The sequence below is a fragment of the Mustela putorius genome, unplaced genomic scaffold, assembly GCF_011764305.1.
Source record: "Mustela putorius furo isolate JIRA1106 unplaced genomic scaffold, ASM1176430v1.1 tig00003859_pilon_pilon_pilon, whole genome shotgun sequence".
Taxonomy (NCBI): Eukaryota; Metazoa; Chordata; class Mammalia; order Carnivora; family Mustelidae; genus Mustela; species Mustela putorius.
In genome coordinates this window covers 30390462-30409822 of record NW_025422011.1, presented here as the reverse complement: position 1 = coordinate 30409822, position 19361 = coordinate 30390462, and the positions used below count along the sequence as shown (strand labels likewise).

The 19361-nt window shown below is 47.0% G+C and overlaps 1 protein-coding gene across 11 annotated transcripts in view; it reads left to right on the top strand.

Annotated features, from left to right (window-relative positions):
• The window catches only part of MICAL2 (microtubule associated monooxygenase, calponin and LIM domain containing 2), a 212745-nt gene that overhangs the window by 43122 nt on the left and 150262 nt on the right, over window positions 1–19361 (top strand). For all 11 annotated transcript variants that reach the window (XM_045065814.1, XM_045065812.1, XM_045065813.1 and 8 more), the window contains exon 3: window positions 5201–5541. In XM_045065814.1, coding sequence (XP_044921749.1) covers window positions 5278–5541 — 264 coding nt within the window. In that variant the 5' untranslated portion in view covers window positions 5201–5277. The remainder of the gene's footprint in view (window positions 1–5200; window positions 5542–19361) is intronic.

Genomic DNA, 19361 nt, shown 5'->3' with positions numbered 1-19361 from the left:
ATCACCTGTGGTCTGGGCTCTGTGGAGATGCAGTGTATGTGGGAGGCATTTCCATGGCTGTCTCTTGCCTCACACAGGTGTTGGGTCCCAGTTGCTGTGACTGAGCATCTTCTGTGTGTGCAGCTCAGACTGGGCCTTCTAGTTCTCTTGACCACCCTGGGAGTGCTTGGAGGGGTGAGCAGCCTTGTTTCACTGCGTAGGAAACTGACCCTGTCTGGGGGCTCATTGGTGGGATACCTGGGAGACGGTATGTTTGAATGGGGGGGGGCTTGGCAATGTCCGTGGCAAGGCAGTCTGGTTTTGATTGTCTAGTTCTTATTGGATCTACTTCTTTAATGGAAGTACAAGTTGTCATGATGTATTGGTTTCCAGTGTACATGGTACTGTGACCTTACAAGGTTATTACAGTATTACCGAATCTGTTCCCCGTGCTGTCCTTTTCATCCTTGTGACTTACTTCATAACTGGAAGTCTGTACCTCCTCGTCCCCTTCTTCTGTTTGGCCCACACCCCTCCTCTGACCCTATGGGATTCATCTTTAGATTGTTTACCTTGAGGCATACCTTGCCTTTGAACTTTGAGGGTGTTGTTGAGGGCTGAGCTTTTCTCTTGGTCAGACTGCTGCTTTGGGAGAAGGTTCTGCCTGGTGTCCCTCTGGCCCTCAAGTTTTTATAGAACTCTGATTTATTGACCACCTCGTTACCCTGTTTGATGCCATTTGACAGGTGAAGAGGTCCAGGGAAGATGGGGAGGGTTCCTAAATGTGAGCACACTGGAAGCTCTTTGGCTAGGAGGTTCCTTCTCTCATTTGAGAGAAGTGCTTAGGGGTTCTGTATCAATCTTGAACTTGTCTCTCAGATGCCCTGGACCAAGCCCATTCCTCATGTTTGGAGGCCCTGAGGTTTTTAATTTGTAGCAGCCTGGGGCAGGGAATGGGGGTTGCTTCGTGACTCATAAAGTCACACAGGCAGAACCACAAATAAGGGACTCCAGTTGGCAAAAACCAAATTGCTTCAAGGCTATTCTTGGAAACTAAAGCATCACGTCTTGTTTCTTCCCAGAAAATGCAGAAACCTTTCATATTTCTGGGTGGTTTTATTTATATTTTGTATCAAACTCTAAAAAGCAACAGCTGGGTGGTGGTTGACAAGGAAAATTTTAACAAGAAGAGCCACTACCCAGGATCCTCTGCTTTAAGTAATCCTTGAGTTTCTTTTGGGGAAGGAGAAAGGGGATCCACTACAAGAATTCCACTCTAGTCTCCAGAAGAAGGGGCTTGGAGCGCAGATTCAGACTCCCAGAGCCCTTCCAAGTCAGCCTTTCTAGCTCACTAGTAGAACTACCTCATACCAAGGATGTTTTCTGTTCGCTCTTGAAACCTCCTTCTTCCTCAGTGTACATTTGAGGGAACTGAAATCTTAGAAATTAAGCGAGTCGTCCAAGGGTTCACAACTAGGAAGTGGATTTAAACCCACATCTTCTAAGTTGAAAGCCTGTGGCTTTTACTTTTTTTTTTTTTTTTTTAAAGATTTTATTAATTTATTTGACAGAGATCACAAGCAGGCAGAGAGGCAGGCAGAGAGAGAGAGAGAAGGAAGCAGGCTCCCGGCTGAGCAGAGAGCCCAATATGGGGCTCGATCCTAGGACCCTGGGATCATGACCTGAGCCGAAGGCAGCGGCCCAACCCACCGAGCCACCCAGGCGCCCCTGTGGCTTCTACTTTTAAAGTCCAGATAATTCCTTGACCTGGGCAGCTGGTCCCTTCCTTGTGCTTTGATGGTGTTTGGGTTGTTGGAGGAATAGTAATGACTGCTGGTTATCGGATTGCTGCCAGGTGCTAAATACGTCACATTTGTGAGGGAGTTTATTCCTTCTGGCCCTATGAAGCGAGCATGATCATCTTGTTTTGCCGATGAGGAAACAAGCTGATATGTATTAGATAACTTGCCTCCCTGGTGCGTGATACCAGATTCACACCCCCGTCTGGCAGACTCGAAACACTGAGGCTCTTCCGGAGGAAACCTACCCCACATGGGTGTCAGAGTCGTTTTTAAGGTCTTTAACGTCAACTGGATTCAAGCTGATTTTACAGTTGAAACCAGACCCTTCCGACAGGGAGGCAGGTCTGAGCCTGGTACGAGGGGCTGGGATACAGTCCAAGGCAGCCTGTCTGCTGTCCTGCCATCTCTCTCCACCACAAACCCCCCTCAGCCCCCCCATCTCCCTCTAGATAAGAGCCAGCTCCTGGACCCCCCACGCCCAGCCAGCCCCCTCCACAGCACCTTTGGCTCTCCACTGGAGTAAGATTAAGGCCTTCATTTTCCTTTTGGGGGAGGAGGGGTGGCTGCTGGAGTTGGAAGGAGACAGGTTCTTCCAGTTCGTAAATGATTCCCTGGGTTTGGCTTGATACCTCTAAACAGTTCACCATTTTAGACAAGGAGGGGTTGACAACTTGAAGAGTTGATTTACAGAAGTATTTCTCAAACCAGTGCATTCCCCAGGCACAAGTCTGCCCCACGTGAGGGATGCAGCACCCATTTCCACCTCTGCCAGGAGCCTCCTGGGGCTGGGGTCTGCCATCACACACCTCTCTTGCCCTTCCCAGCAACTCCACAAGGTGGAGATTATCACGTCCTTTACAAAAGAAGAAACTGGGGTTCAGAGTGTCTGGACTCGTGTGAGGCCATGAGGGCAACCAGGGGCTAAACTGAGCTTTGGACTTGGGCTCCAATGACCCTGAAACCTGTGGCTTTCTCTGCACCACCAGCCTGTCCCCAGAAAGGACCACAGGATAGCCATAGAATTCAAGTAGTTGTGGATCTCCGTCAGCAGCTGCATCCTTTGTTCGGTGCTAGGCACACAGTGGTTCCAAAGATAGAGACCGAGGATGGTCCTTTGCTCTGAAAAGCGAATGAGTCTTGCTCTCCGTTTATGCTCTCTGGGTGGCAAGTCTTGTACGTGGGGGAGAGCCGAAACAGTAGGAGGCAGTGGTAACGTGAGCGATGCCGTAGTGAGCATTGCAGACATTTAAGGAGCCCAGAGAGCCTCTGGGAGGGAATCCACGTCTCATCAGCACCTAGCAAAGCACAGGCCCAGCTCTCCTCATGTGTTTACTTTGCTGAGTTGCAGGGAACAGAGCTGCCAGGTCAGTGCCCCTGGAGGACAGAGGCCTGGCTAAGAGTAGAACTTAGCTGGAGCAGAGAATGTGCTTTCAGCCGAACTCAGTGCCAGGCACACTAGAGGCTCATGGGGCGGAGGAGAGGAGGGGAGGGGTCCCACACTGTGGCTGGTGCCCCCTCGGCCAGCAGCATCTGGGTGTCTGCCGGCCGCTCCTGCAGGTGATACATCGGGGCTGCTGTCTAGCGTCCCTGTGTGTGTGTGTGTGTGTGTGCTGCTCTCTCCCAGGGCTCTCTAAGGGATCTCCTGGCAGCTCTGTTTACAGCCGCCTCCCTCTCCTATGCATCCCCGCCGCCTCTGCCCAGAGATTCCTCTTGGCCCGCTGCTCTGTCTCCTGAACCCCGCAGCCCACAGGAGAAGCCAGGTCCCCTCCACAATCTGCCCTGGAAGCGCCCATCACCCCTTGTGTTGAGTTTGGAACCTCCAGATGCCTTGAACTTGCTGTCATTCTGCAGCTGTCCTGGCTCTTTCCAGACTTGCACCAGTGTGGCATTTCTTTTGCCTAAGAACTTCATTCCCTGGTCTCCTAATGAAAGTCACCTTCTTCCTAAAATTGTAGTATTTGAGTATCCCCCCCCCCCCCACCCACCGCCCTGTGGCTCCTCTGGATACCTCTAGGCTCTGTTAGACCCCTCCTTATCTGGCTTCCATGCACCATGTTCATCTTTTTAAAGTGCTTGCCTGTTGTCTTATAATCAACTCTCTATACACCTGTCTTCCTCACAAGGCCCTGTCTCTGCATCCCCAGGACCTACAGTGATGCATGGCTCTTGCTAGGCTCCAGTAACTATTGCCGAATGAAGGAGTAAAGGATGGAGGAAGAAAATAAACACCATTGTCTGCTTTTAATATTGTAAGGCCAGCCCACAATCCAAAAGCACCCACAATAGTGTTTCTGTCTGGAGAGTGGGAAGCTGCCCGGCCCAAGGGCCTTGCCTCTGTGTTTGCTGACCTCCTCCTGCCAGGCCTCTGTCTGAGGGAGCTTGGTATGCTGTATCGTCTTGTTTACAGACCCTCTCGAGCCATCCTGACAGCTGGGCGTCCCTAGTTCCTCCAGGCTGGTCTTTTTGCACTAGCTTTGGATTCTGGAAAAATAGCTATTGCTTTGGAAAATCGACCCTAACTTATTTTTGTTCCTTTGAAACTTGAATGACTTTCCTAAGAAATGCCTGAGGTTAGAGTGGTGCAGAGAGACAGGCCAATGGCCAAAACCCAGGCAAGCTATTTTCGTGTTGTGAATGAATACCCATCGCATTTTTCCTTCCATCGGCCTGAGCACTTGTTCCAAATAGCTCACAGCTTGGGCTCACAAAGCACAGACTCCTTTGGTACATGGGGTGGAGACCCACGTGTGTCTGTGTCTGTCTGTCTGACTGAGATGGATGCTGTGCTTGCAGCAGACACAAGGAATAGAGAGAAGTTTCGAGACGTTGCCATTTGTTGTCTGTATAGGGGAAAGACCTGTCCTCTGGTAACTAATGGAGAAAGACTTCCAAGTTTGGTGTTTAAGGATAGGTGGGAAGGCCACGAAATCTAGGGAGGCACGTGCTTTGAATGTTTTGCTTTGTGTGCTGTTATATGGCTAGATACACTAATATCAGTCAACTCAATTACAGCACCATGAATTAAAGGTTTTCAGTGGTGCTCACAAAATCTAGTGTGCTTCTCTGCTTTGTCCCTTGCCCTTTACTAGTTCCTGTTTCTTGAACTATCTGGCTCATAGTGAGGTTGACCAGGTAATGCTGACATCAACCCAGGCATAGCTTTGAGCAATCTGTAGTTCTTTACAGCCCGCGAGAGGAGTAGGGTATTGGAGGGGGAGAAAGACTGCTAGCAAGACAGCATTGCCAGGTCAGAAGGGATGACTGTATATCTTCTGTAGATGGTTTATGTTTAGCATTAAGTATTTATGTTTAGTATGCTTAATATCCCAAAGGAATTTTGGTTTTCCCTCCCAGCGCCCATCCCCCCACTCTGCCTGTGTTGCCGTGGTGTTCACCTCTCTTTCCACCTATCTTTGCAGGTGTGACGTATCTCCAGATACTTGATGGTGTTTTCCTCTGACATCTCCATACCACTGCACCACACAGCTCCTGAAACATGGGGGAAAACGAAGATGAGAAGCAGAGCCAGGCCGGGCAGGTTTTCGAGAACTTTGTCCAGGCTTCCACGTGCAAAGGCACCCTCCAGGCCTTCAACATCCTCACACGACACCTGGACCTAGACCCTCTGGACCACAGGAACTTTTATTCCAAGCTCAAGTCCAAGGTGACCACCTGGAAGGCCAAAGCCCTATGGTACAAACTGGACAAGCGTGGATCTCACAAGGAGTACAAGCGAGGGAGGTCCTGTATGAACACCAAGGTAAGGGAAAACCCTGGGATTTCTTGCCCGCATGGTGCATGCGGGTTGGCTTGGGAAGTGAGGCAGTTCTTGCCATTCTGCCGTTCTTAGGTTCTTAATAGGTGTGGGGGTGTGTGAGCATTTTGCTTGGTTAAAGGTTTCCTTTGTCTGTACGAGCACAGTGTGTCCTGTGTGGGACCTTCTGCCCTACTCTGGTGGCCTTAGCTACTCTCCCTATGTCCTCTCCATGGTAGAGAGAAGAAAGGCATGCTCATCTTTATCCTCCTACTGTTACTGTTACTACTTCTAGTAGCTAGTTGCTCTAGTGCACGCCAGGCACTTTGTAAGCATGGTCTCAGTGAACGCCACCATGGTCCTTTGGGCCATTTGAGAGCTCTGGAAACTGAGAAGTCAGTTATCTTGCCCAAGATCACACACCAAGGAGGCAGTCTTGGTCTGTCTGATTCTTGAGCTTATGCCCTAAATTCTGTTCTCCTGGGAACCACTGTTATAGAAAGATCCCTTGACTTTTATTGGCTAAGAAATAGGTCTTTGGTCCTTACTGCCTTTTCCTCCCTCTCTCTTCCCCTTCTTCCCCCCACCCTCTTCCCCAGGATACATTTCTGTGCTTGGGTCACACTTGCAGTAAACCCCCAACTGGCTGATTACTCCCCCTCCCCACCAACTGTTTGACCATAGGCTACTTCGATGAACATGGCCTAAGTAAGCAGCACATGACATCTCTTCTCTCTCTACGATGCCCATTGCCTAATGGGCAGCCGGAAGTCAAGATTTTCCTGCAGGCCCCTGGGGGCTATCAGCCTTGGGCCATGGTCCAGACTGTATGTTTAGGTTAAAAGTGAGCTTGCTGTATTTAGACTTCACAGGAGGTAGCTCAGCCAGAGCCCTTGGAATTTTAGTTAGTGCCAATCCCAGAGAAGGGGATTGAATTCTCCATGGCGATCAGGACTGTTGTGTTTTTGTTTTGGTGATGAGGAGCTGTTAAGTGTACCGTGGGATACAGCCGCTTTCCCTTGCCCCTGGGGGACAGCTGCCAAAGCTCCTCCAAGCCCTGGGGCACGCTGACTTTATGGGGCATAGAAGAGCATTCCACCAGGCCAGAACTTGAGCCTGGAGCTCCAGCCATCCAGGCAGTGCCTGCCCATAACCTGCCAAGGGGGTTAGCCCTTCAGAGCGGAGATGGAAGTATTAAAGAGAAAGGAGAGAAAGGAGTGTGACCCCCACCTAACTGCTCTAACTTCCCAGCGGCTGGATCACTGGGAAGCTCTTCAGACTTGGAGAAGGGGTGTGATGTTTGTTTTTAAAGCGTCACCCTCTTCAGTAACAGCATGTGGCAGCTTTCTTTTGAAAAGGTCGCATGGAAGTCGGGTGGCCAGGCTGTGAGATGTTTTCTCAGGAAGGTTTTCAGAGACCTTATTCTATGAGGAAGTGCCATGGCCTCATGCACCCACAGTATCTGCTTTTGAGAGGGCTCTCTCTCTCGGTGATGCAGCAATCCGAAGACAGATCTGCCAAGGGAGTGAGCCCACATGGGGGTTGGATGGAGGCTTGACCACCAGGAAGATGTGCTTTTTTTTCAAATATCACCCATTGGTCGGTTATCTCGCTTGTCTGGCCACCCTTATTTTACAAGCTTTGATGGGTGGAGATAGAAGAGTCCTTGCGGACTCTTGTAGTCAGCACGTCACCACTGGTGCCTAAGATATGAAGGGAAGGCACTAACATCTGTGGTTAGTGATGCAGAATTGAGAGTGCATCTTGCTTAGGAATTTTATGCCTCATGGGAGGAGGAACAAAGACCTTTCACATGTGTGGTGGCCCATCTCCTAAAAAATACATAGATCCCAGAGCATAGAACACATTTGAAAATGTGCTCTAAGTATGGCTTGAAAATGTGCTCTAAGTATGGCTTGGACTGTGTAAGGTCACTTGAGATGCACACTTCAGAAACCCAGCTCAAAGCTAAACAAAAAAGGGAATCATTAACTTGTATAAACAGGAAGGTCTCGACAGCCTTTCCCAGCCTGTCTCCTTCCATCTATGTCTTGGACATTTTTTTTTTGGTCTTGGACATTTTGCTCTATGTTGGTTCCATTATTCCCTCCTGTGAATAGTTACTCTCCATGTTGGTGGCCTCTAGTTCATATCTTTATAGCTCTGTGACCCAAAGGCTAGACTCACTCTCTTCCTGCTCAATATTGAATTAAAATCTCAAGGAAGGATTCTGATTGGCCAGTCTCTGGACCAATTATTGTGCCCAAACCAGGAGAACTGACTAGTGCCTTTGGCAGCCTTTTCAAGCATCGCATGATTGACATGAGGGAGGAGCAAGTTCCCAAGATCACAGAGGTGTGAGATGGAGAAATAACAGGTGTCCTCTGTAGGGACTGTTTATGTGCACTCTGATTATCATATAGTCTCTGTCCACATTGGATTCATGTGGATAGTTAATAGCTGGCTTGGGGAGCCTAGAGCTTGTAGTCCTTGCTGTGAGTCAAACAAAACACAGAATGTGGCTCCTCCCTCTCTTCTAACATGAACAGACACTGTCTCACTCACACACCTCGTTTAGGTATCCTTGGGTGTAGTAGGTGACGCTGAGCTTTAGCCAAACAAGAAATGTTGGGCTTTAGCATGCACGTGGATGAGCATGAATGCTAAGACCTATATAGCATGGTGGCGGGGGGGATCTGGTCTCAGGCCCATAGCAAGCCCCTGGCTAGCCAGAGTTAGAGTAGAAGGAAATGGAATTCAGACAGAACCCTTATCTTTCCATTGTTGTGGACATCTCAGCACCACCGGAAGTGGAGCTGGGCTTTAGCATTTCACAATCTTTTATCAGTAGCTTTCCGGGTGCTGAGCACTGTGCTGCTCACTCACTCAGCAGTGAGTGAGTGAGTGTGAGTGTGTGTGTATGTATATATGTGTGTGTGCAGGTATATTGGCAGTGGTGGTTGGGGGAGATTGACCAGCATCTGTTGGGAGAAGAAAGCCTCTGATGGGTGCCAGGGAATAGAGGGAAAGACCTGCAGTGTCACTAGAGCAGTGGCTTAGGTGTTAGCTGCATAATCTAACTTGGGACCATGGTTCATTATCGATTAGTTATGCGGGTTTTGTCAGGCACTTAGTAATTCTTTCCTTGGGTGTGACCTGTTTTGCTAAGGATAGAGTGAACCAAGGATCAAGCCAAATTAACTCTTTAAGGACTAATATTGGCTCTGTGTCAGGGTAGTACACTGATCAAATGTCCCATCTAATTGTGTAATGTTCCTGTGGGAAAACAGCCCAGAAGAAAAACCAAACAAAACAATATAACGTTTGATACGGGAATTGCCATCATCACAAAATCATGAGACCTTACATTTATTTTATATGTACCTAATGTCAGGAGGAAGTTGGGAGGATGTTGTGTATCATCTTTCCATTTGACAGGTGACATAGAGGGACCTGAAGCTGTTGATCTGAAGCTAACAGGTGGCTTTGTCAGGATTTGAACTCTATTGGTGGGTTTGCTCCAATATTCTATTGTTCATTCATTCAACAGGCATTTCTAGTGTTCTGGGCCTTATTAGGCACCTGACATGAGAAGTGGCTCTGAGCTACTTCTCAGGAGACAGAAACATTATTTCTGTATTTATTAACTTATTTAGCCATTCATGAAGTGAATAATTATTGAGCAGCTTCTGTGTGCCAGGCACTTGCCTAGGTACCAGTCAGCCACAAACTAACTCTGTGGCCTGGGGCAGGCTACCTAAATCGCTGACCCTCAGCATCTCTGTAAAGTGAAGATGGTAATGGTCTCTCTCTCACAGAGTTGCTGTGAGCACTAACTAAGGCAATCTTTGTCACGTATTTAGAACACTGCCTAGTACATCATAAGCGATCAGCAAATGCTGAGCCATTGTTTTAATTAATATCCTAAGTGTATGAGATAATTGCGTCCTCTGTTCTGCAGAAGTAGAGAAAAGCAATGACTGAGTCTGAATGGAGCAGTCTGGGAATCCTTCCTGGAAGAGAAGGTAGGATTTGGAGCTTGGCATATGAGAAGAAGTTTGCCTTGCTGAGCGGAGGGCACACAAGGTGGACAACTATATTCCAGGAAGAGTGTGTTGCTGTGTAAGAGGAATGAAGGTGTGGGTGGGAAGAGAGGAGTGGGGAGAGGGTGAGATCCAGGGAGAGCAGAATAGAAGGATGCAGGAGGAGACCCGGAAAAAACAGACTCCTGGGGCCGGGCTGTGTAGAGAGGGTCTAGTAGTCAAACAGAGGACCTGGGGGCCCATTCGGGATGATCAGATTCCCAGTTGAGGGTTCTTTCTACCACCCTCCATGGGGTTGCTCAGTGATTGCAGATAACCTAATGAAGACCAGAAGGCATTTGTACATCATAAAAAACATGCGTGCAGGAAATGACTCAGGGACTCTTGTCACCAGCAGGAATGGGGCCCGCCTCTAACATGAAGACTGTTGGGTTATCTTGGGAGGAGGAAATGTCTGTATTTTTTGAACATCCAGCAGGGTCACCGCTTACCTTTTGTTCCTCACCGTGACCCTTGCCCATCATGACCTCTGCCTCTGCAGGGGCTCCCCAGTGGGGTAGAAGGGGGCCTAGCATGAAGCCAGTGGCTCTGGAGTCCTAAACCCAGCACAGCAGGAGGTAGGGAGGGGGGGAGGGAGGGGCAAGCTGGCAGGCAAGGCTGCTGTCTCCTGGTCCAGATAAGCCTATCTGACATTCCCGACCTCTGAAATCACCCACGACTGACCTCAGAGCTGGGCTCCCCCGAGCTGCCTGGGGCACGTCAAGTACCACTCTGCCTAATATGGTCAGCAGCAGCTGAGCCGACAGAGCAAGAGGGTAGTCTTGGGGGATCTGCGTTCCTGTGGGGGAACTCTGGCTTTGTCCGCTTACCTGCAACGGCCTCCCAGTGCCACTGTTTTGGACAGGCTTTCCAGCCTAGGTTACGACAGGTTTGTGTTCATTCCTATACTTGTCACCACTGTCCCACATGGAGTTGGTGAGCTCAGCTTGTGAGTGTGTGCACTGGGCATTAGATGCAAGCTCGAGTGAATCCAGGCCCCCACATATTACCCTGAGATGAGCAGCTCTCTTTTTTGGCTGTATTCATAAAAAGTGGTTAATTCAGGCTCCCTGGGGTTCACTTCATAAATACAGTTATAAATAAAAACTTCTTTGTCTTTTTGAGGAAAAAAAAACAAAACTAGTTTCCTTTAAAAAAAGAAATGTATGCTTATGATGAAAAAAAAAAATCCAAGCAGGATGAGAACATATACTGTGCTAAGTGTATCATCTCCCCAGGTCCCAGCCTTAGAGGCAATCCTGGGATGTTCCCTATCTGCTTTTCCTAAAAGTCTCTACACGTGTGTGCATGTGGGCATGTGTGTGTGTACCTGGATGTGTGCAACCCCTGCGATTTGTTTTATTGGAAAATGGTTTGTTTACATATTATGCACCTTGCTTTTTTCACTCGGCTCTATCTTAGAGATTGTTTGTATGTGGGACTCCAACCCTTTTATTATTCTCATGGCTTCCCATCTCACAATTTGTTCAACTGCTTAGCTCATTCCGAGTCTCTTGCCATTTTAACTACTGCTGCAGCACGTTTTCTCACCCACATTCCGTATACACATAAAAGCCTATCTGTGGGATGGATAGTCATGAGGATTCTGATCCAAAGGGAGTGTGCATCACCTTGAAAACATTATGGGCTTTGTGGCTTTCTCCCTGGAGGTTCTTCCAGAAGACACTCCCCACCGACAGTGCAGAAGAGGACTGAGAAGAGTCCTTCTCTGGAAGGGAGCTACCACAGCAGGATTTTGCCTACTGGGATCTCCTTGGCCTTGCTGAGTGGGCGCTGGGATGGACACCCCCTGAATCCTGGACTCTGGGCTGGGTGGTCTTGGGCAGGGCCACTGAGTGAAAAGCAGTCCAGTAACAATAAGCAGGGATGGCTGCTGTAACAATCACAGCCACAACACCAACAACTTCATTACTGCTATTAATACCCAACATCTGCATAGCACTTTATGTTGAAAAATAGTTGCACATACGTGGTTTTCTTCAGAGATTTGCTTTATCAGTGACGATGAATGTTCTTTAAAAGGGGAACAAATACAAGTTTATACTTTCCTCTTCAAACATCATCAGATAATGGGAGCTTTTACAGCCCTAGCCCATGGAGGATGTATACTGCTTGTGCTGAACAGGGGCCCCTTCCTGGCCTTCTCTGTGTGATTCAGTTCAAGCAAGCATCACTTCCTCCAGTGAGCTGCCCCTGAGCTCTTCTCCACTCCCTCTTCTCTTATTCCATTCTCAGTCTGGGTTTGGTGCCCTCTAGGGACCCCAAGCTCTAGTTCTATGAGATCTTGCTGATTGGTATCCCTCCTTGATTGTTTTTTGTGTCTTTGTCACTGTGGGCTCTGTGGCGACAGGGACATGCCTGGCTCATCCCCAGGTCTTAAGCACCTAGCTTATTTTTAAACCACATATCAGTAGAAAGATAGTGGCTAGAGGTTCACTGGCTGTATTCGCTGATTCTCTAGGCCAGAGCTGTCTAGTAGAAATATAATGCAAGCTACATGTGTAATTTAAAATTTTCTCATAACAACATTTAAAAAGTACCAAAAATGGTGAAATTGATTGTAGTAATATATTTTATTTAATATATCCACACTATTATTTCACCCTATAGTCAATATTAAAAAATATTTATATATTTTATATTCATTTTTTTATTAAGTCCTAAAATCCTGTATATATTTTACAGCTCAATTCCATTCAGGTTAGCCACATTTCAAATGCTCAATAGCCACATGTGACTGGTAGCTGTTAAATTGTATAGTGCAGCCCTAGGCATTTCATCATACTTGCCATCTTGTAGTAGCAAAATGGCTGCTGTAGCTCCAGTCTGCTTCTAAGATGGGAAGAAGGGAGAAGGTACTCCTCTAGCTACAAACATTGCCTTATCATATAGGCAGAAGTGTTCCCAGAAACCCCATTAAAACCCCATGGGGGTAGAGTTGTTGTCTATACTGGGCTGATTCCCCAGGACTTAGATTAATGTCTGACAAATGGTAGGTATTTTTCATAGGTTAGATCTTCCAAAGCAGATGCTTGGAAGGTATTTGGAGTATAAGGTGTTCCTTAGCAATTAACACCTGTGAAAGGAGTGGGAGAGGAAGAAGACTGTGCCCAAGAGAACCAAATGCCTGCAGGTTCAAGCAATTGGTCCTTTCTCACTTTGCCTTTCAGCAAATGAGTTTTGCAGAAGACAAAAGGTGGGAGGCCACAGTTCTCTACATAACAAGTTTCACGGGTAGGGATACAAGGAGTATATTATATTAACGTAGTTATAGGAGCATACAGTAATTTGTAAATGTAACAGTATAGACATACATTCTTCCGTGCATTCTTTTATATTACATAAAAGCTGTTCACCTTAAATTTCACTGCAGCTTCTTGGGAAGAAAACCCAAATATGTTCTAACTTCAGAGCCTGCTCAGTGCCTCCTGCTGTATGTACCATGTTTTATTGCCACCTGGCATGCTCCCCACCTCCTCTTACGTGTCACAGTCTTAAGAGATATAAATACAGGATAGCAAGCTGTCACCAGACGTTTGTCCATGGAAGTTCAGCAGTGGGAAGATTTTCATTCTCGCAATCTTTCTCTAGGAGAGAGCTGTCTAAATCTGGGAAACTTCCCTTTATGTCCGAATCCAGGAAGCTAGCACGTCAGTCCTTACTCCACAGTGGTTTGTTGCTCTCTCTAGCTTTAAGAAAGCGATCTCTTGCATTTAGTTCTTTCCCCCATTCCTAATGCTTTTTTTTTTTTTTAAGCTGTGGATATATATGAAATTTGCTATTTTGATTTTGTCATTTTATGTGTACAATTCAGTGACATAAATTACATTTACCATATTTCACCATTTCTATTTCCAAAATTGTTCATCACCCCAGACAGAAACCCTGTACCCACCAAACAGTAACTCCCCCCACCTCCTGCCCCTGGTAACCTCTGATCTACATTCCGTCTCTATAAAACTTCTATTCTAGGTATATCAGATGAGTGGAATCATGTAATATTTGCTGTTTTGCATCTGGTCCTTGTCTTACTTAGCAGTGTTTCAAGGTTTGGCTGTGTGGTAGCAGGTATGAGAATCTGATCTTCTTTTTCTCTGTCTCTTTTTTTTTGGGTCAGATTTAATAATTTATTTAACCTGATGTATCAAATATATGATCATTTCAACATGTAATTACTATAAAAGTAATAAAAGTTAGGAATAACTTTTAGGAATAAAAGTATAAAAGTTAGGAATAAAATAGTTTACATTTTTAAACTTAGCTTTCAAAATGTGTTTTTACTCTGAGAGCACATCTCAATTTGAAGGCTAAATTTTAATCAGATACTTCATCTGTATTCAGATTCCGTAAAGTTTACAGTTGAGAGAGTAGACTCAGACATGCATGTTATTGCAAATACACTTAAAAGTTTTCCAATAGCTGAATTATGGTGAAAGGTACATAACATTTACCCTAGTAACCGCTTTTAAGCCTACAGTTCAGTGACATTATGTACATTTACATTGTTATGCAACATCACACCATCCAGCTCCCCAACCCCCCCCATTTTTTTTTTAATCATCCAAACTGAAACATCCCAAACTATACTCGTTAACCAAGAATTCTCCATTCTTTCCCAGCCCAGCCCCTGGCCACCACCATTCTGCTTTCTGCCTTTATGACTCTGACTACTCTAGGGGCCTTATGTAAGTGGAACCCTATAATACCTGTCCTTCTATGACTGGCTTATTTCGCTTTGCATAATGTCCTCAGGGTTCCTCTATGTGGTAATATGGGTCAGAATTCCCTTCCTCCTGAAGGCCGAATAGTTCCACATTGTATGTGTAGAGACCACATTTTGTTTGTCCATTCATCCATCGATGAACACTTGGGTTGTTTCCACTTCTGGCTGCTGGGAATACTGGCACAGTGAACCCATCAAGCTTCTGTTTTTGGTTGTCCGGGGTATCTACCCAGGAGTAGAATTGTTGAGTCACATAGTAATTCTGCATTCCACTATTGAATAACAACCAGACTGTTTACACCTACTCATTGTTTTTAATTGCCATCCCTGAGTTAAATTTCCCACAATTATTAATCCATTAAGGAAATCATTTTGAGTGTCTACTACATGCCAGGTACCAGCGATGCAGCAGTAAAGAGAACAGACAGAATTCCTGCCCTCTTGAAGTTTACATTCTTCTCAGTAGGAAGCAGAGAGAGAGAGAGTGTGTGTATGTGTTAGTGATAAGTGCTAGGGAGAAAATTAGAGAAGAAAGCAAGGTGAAGGAGATGGGGGTTTCCAAGGAGAGGTGGGTTGCGGTTTTATTTAAGGATATGCTGTGAAGGCTTCTATGTGACAGTAATATTTGAGCAGAGAACTAAAGAAAACAAGAACATGAGTATGTAGGCTCTTAGAGGGAAAAGAATTCTAGACAAAGGAACAGCAGCAATCATAGAGGTGCTGACCAGTGAAGGTGCTCAGTATGTTCTGGAAACAACAAGAAGAATGTAGAGGTTGGATGGCACCAGGTAGGGTCCAGGGTGGGGGCTGGGATGTGTGGACCATGAAACGTCTGGGAGGACTTTGCCTTTCACTCTGAGGACACAAAGCCATGGAAGGCTTTTGAGTGGAGAGTCACACGAAACTTCACTGTGGAAGGGATGTGGAATCTGAGTGATACTGGAAGGGAAGGTAGACCGGTCTCTCCAATGTGAGGAGCAGCTGTCTCAGGTGTAAGGGATTTATTGGGTGTGCTTTCACCATAGACCAGCAGATGAGGGAAAGGCTAACACCAGCTTTGCTGCCCAGACTCGGGTAGAGCTGGTCATTCGGACTGAAAGTCTTCTTAGAAGGAATGTTCACAGAACTTAACACTACCTAAGAAAAAGTATGTTCATTAATTTACTCCTTTACTCCCTCATTGAGTGACTGGTAAGTCCTGGCTCTATGCTGGACACCAGAAAGAAGGATGAGGACAGAGAAGACCCCTACATTTGCAGGCTTTTCCGTCTAGTTAGGAGAGAAGAGAAACACACAAACATAATTTTATTATGTCACCCCAAGAAGGGCCTTATGTTGTGGGTGTTGTGCTAGACTGGGGAGGGGAGTTGATTCCAGGCAGGGTGTCAGGGAGGTGTCATTTAAAGCTGTGGTCTCTAGGTGAGAAGCAGTCAGCCAGGCAAAGAGAGGGTTGTTCAGAGCGGACAGCAAATGCAAAGGTCCTGAGGGGGGAAAGCTCGTGGCTAGTTAGAAGCAGCAGCCAAGTCAGGGCTGCGATAAGCAAAGAGGACAGTGGTATGAGGGGAGGCAGGGGTGGAAGCCAGGAGGCAGATCACTGAAGGGCCTTCCATGTAGCCTGTTGTGACAACATTTGGCTTTATTCTGAGTATTCTCTTTGACTGCTTACTAAGTATTGTGATGTTGTCTCTGTTCATCTGTGAAGTGGGAATACTAAGAGCTATCATCTGACAGGGCTGAGATGAAGGTTATATGCGAAATACACGTAAGCACTTAAAGCACTTGCAGCAGTTAGTTTCCTCCTCCTTGAAACTCTCTTGTTGCATATGTGACACAACTTTCTTGATTCATTTTTTGAGAAAGTCGTCTTCATGCTCTTTCTCCTTTTCCATAGGCATGCGAGGTAATCCTCCGGTGGCTTGCGTCTGACTCCTTTTGCTTCTGCTGGGGGTGCTTTCTCCGGGGGGGGGGATCTTCCCTACACTCTTCTGTCCCTTCCCATGATGATGACTCTCTGGAGTCACTACCTTCTGGAGCCCCATGACCCCATGACACCTGAGGCTGTCTTTAGAATGCCCCTTGGGCACCTATAAACCAGTTTCACCAGCTTCTTTCTGACACCTGCTTCTCTTCCCATTTCTTCGCTTCCCTTTCCCTTGCAGTGTCCTTCGTGCCCATCCCCTGCCCTCCATTCCCACCTCCCCCACGTTGGTGGTAGCAGCGATCTCTTACCTAGGTGGTCACAATCGTCAGTCTCTCAATTTCCTTTTGCCTTTCTCTCTTTCCAGCCCAGCTATCCACCCATCTTTCTGTGCCACAGATGTGAGTTTAGCTCTTTGCTCAAATCTGTGGCTCCCTGGTGCTTGCCATCCAGTCCCACCCACAGCTTGGCCTGGTGCCCTGGCTGATCGGCCCACTCCTCCCTCACCAGCCTGAGGTTCCAGAACTCCCTTCCTCTCCTAGCCATGCCGTGCTCCTTGCTCCCCACCCCTTCCCCACCCTGCTCTGGCCAGTGTTTCCATATGTCTGATGCCCACCCCCTGGACCCTCTCCGCAGAGGCCCTCCACCTTTGCCATTCCAGCAGCTGCCACCTTCTACCTCCACCTCAGCCACCCCTTCCCAGGACCATGCCTAGGAGTTTGCCACCACCCAGAACTGCTCCACCTAAACTTATCTAATAGGCCGCCCTCCCACGTACCTTCCCCCGGCCCAGGTACCAGTCCTCGACTGGCTCCTCCTTTGCCTGCCCTGCCATCAGCCTCGCATCTCCTTGCCTTCATTGGCTTGCCTATCCTGGGGCCCGTGTGCTGCTGTTGCAGTCATGTTCAGCAGTATCTTGCTGCCTGGACTGCGGGCTGACCCTGCCCTGGGAGATCTGCCTTGAACTTGCCTCGGTGGAGAAGGTAGCAGAGCAGACAGTCTCCGGACTGACTTAGGATAACTTCTTGCTGAGATATATGATACTCCCAGGACAGACTTTTAAGAAAGCCTCCCCTGGTTGTCTAACTTCCTCACTTCCTTCATCTTCCTCCCCATCCGATCTCTGCCCGTTCCCTTTAAGCAACCGTCTCTTCTCACAAGACTAATGCCATCAAATCTGTTTCTTCCTCCCTTCTCAACCAAATACTCGGAGAAGTTGATCTCTGGGCTCCTCGCTCCTGTGGCTTTACCTACCTCCCATTCCAGCTTCCTTCCCACCATGCCAGTAGAGACGATTGTTTTCAGGGGCCCTGGGGGCCTCAGAGTTAGCCAAATTATGACAACTGTTGTATCCTTGCCTACTCCGTGGCTTTTAGATGTTGGACATGGTAGGTCACTGTCTCCTTGAAACTCGTCTCTGTAGAGAGGGACCTAGGGGAAGTCCACGAGACCTGGTCACTGGGGGAAGAGAGAATGCAGGTTATGCTCTCTTGCATGGAGTCGTAAACCTGAGTACCACCAGGTCCAAATTTTTCCAGTGTTTTCATGCCTTCTTGGCAGGAAGGGTTGCCATAAAGAGCACATCATCAGCCTTTCTGCTGCCACTGCTGCTGAACTCAGCAACAGGTGTGGGTAGTGTGGGTTTATGATCCCTGCTAGTGCTGCAGGAGCCTCCTGTATTCCCTCCACTCAGATTTGCCGTGGTGCTGCAGATCGTCCTGGGTGACTTGTCCTTTATTAGAGTTTAGTCATGTGTCACAATGGGATTAAGTTTCTCTGCTCAGGAAGCAGTTTTGCACCTAGCATCTCACTTGATTCTCCTCTAATTTTGTGAGGTAATAAGGGCTGCTTTTATCATCCCAACTTATTAGATGGGGAAACTGAGGCTGAACCGGATTAAAGGGCTTGCCTGGAATTTTGTGGGATAAATGGAAGAATGCAAGAAAGTTCAGAACCAGGGGTCCCAGACTGCAGTGCCCAGTTAACTGGCCTTTGTGTAAGGCCTTCACTTGGAGGCACTGACAGTGTCAGAAATGTGAAATCCATTGTACCTCCTACTGTACTATTTTTTCAACACTTACTATTGAATGTCAAAGATAGGGCATGGGAGAAGCTTGCTCAGACATAATTCTTAGCTTTATTTTCAAAAGAAATCCTGTCTGGGGGCATCTGGTTTCCTCACTCAGTTGACCAATGGGCTGTTGGTTTCAGCTCAGGTCATGATCTCAGGATCGTGGGATCGAGCCCCCATGGGGCCCTGTCCACTTGAGATTCTCTCTTTCCCTTTCCCTCTGCTCATCCCTCTGCTTGTATGCACCATAAATAAATAAATAAAGTCTTAAAGAAATCCTGTCAAAGATATTTAAGGTGTTAATTAATATTAACTTGTATGTATGCATTCATGGTTTTAGAATTTCACATTTGAGTGTTCACTTACTAGATGTTCTCAGTTCACCTTCTAGTACCATGAAGCTCTTTTGACAGACGTAGTAGTTTGAAATTTGGGGTTAAAGATGGCATTTGCAGACTTACATCAGCTTTAGCATCCATTGTTTTTGTTTTATTTGCACAAATAAAAAAATAAGGGTTTCAGGTAAAAGGGTTTTTAACAGCTTGTATTGCAGTCTCTGTGATTACATTAACCCAGTAACTCAAACATAGAGTGTAGGTAGTTCTAACTTTAAGATCGAACTTGGAGGGGCGCCTGAGTGTCTCAGTGGGTTAAGCCTCTGTCTTGGGCTCAGGTCATGATCTCAGGGTCCTGGGATCGAGTCCCGCATCGGGCTCTCTGCTCGGCGGGGAGCCTGCTTCCCCCCGTCTCTCTGCTTGCCTCTCTGACTACTTGTGATCTCTTTCTCTGTGTCAAATAAATAATTTTTTTAAAAAACCATATAAAAAAAGATTCAACTTGGAAACCCAAATTTTCTGGTCTGTAAAATAAAGGTCATATTATCCCCTTCGAAGAGTTGTTGTAGAAAATGCATCCACTTAGATGAGTGCCCGCAGTGTTGTGAGCATTCAGTAAATGCAAACTTATTATTTTGCCCTATGGGTTTGAGGAAAAGGTTTACAGGTGTCCCCT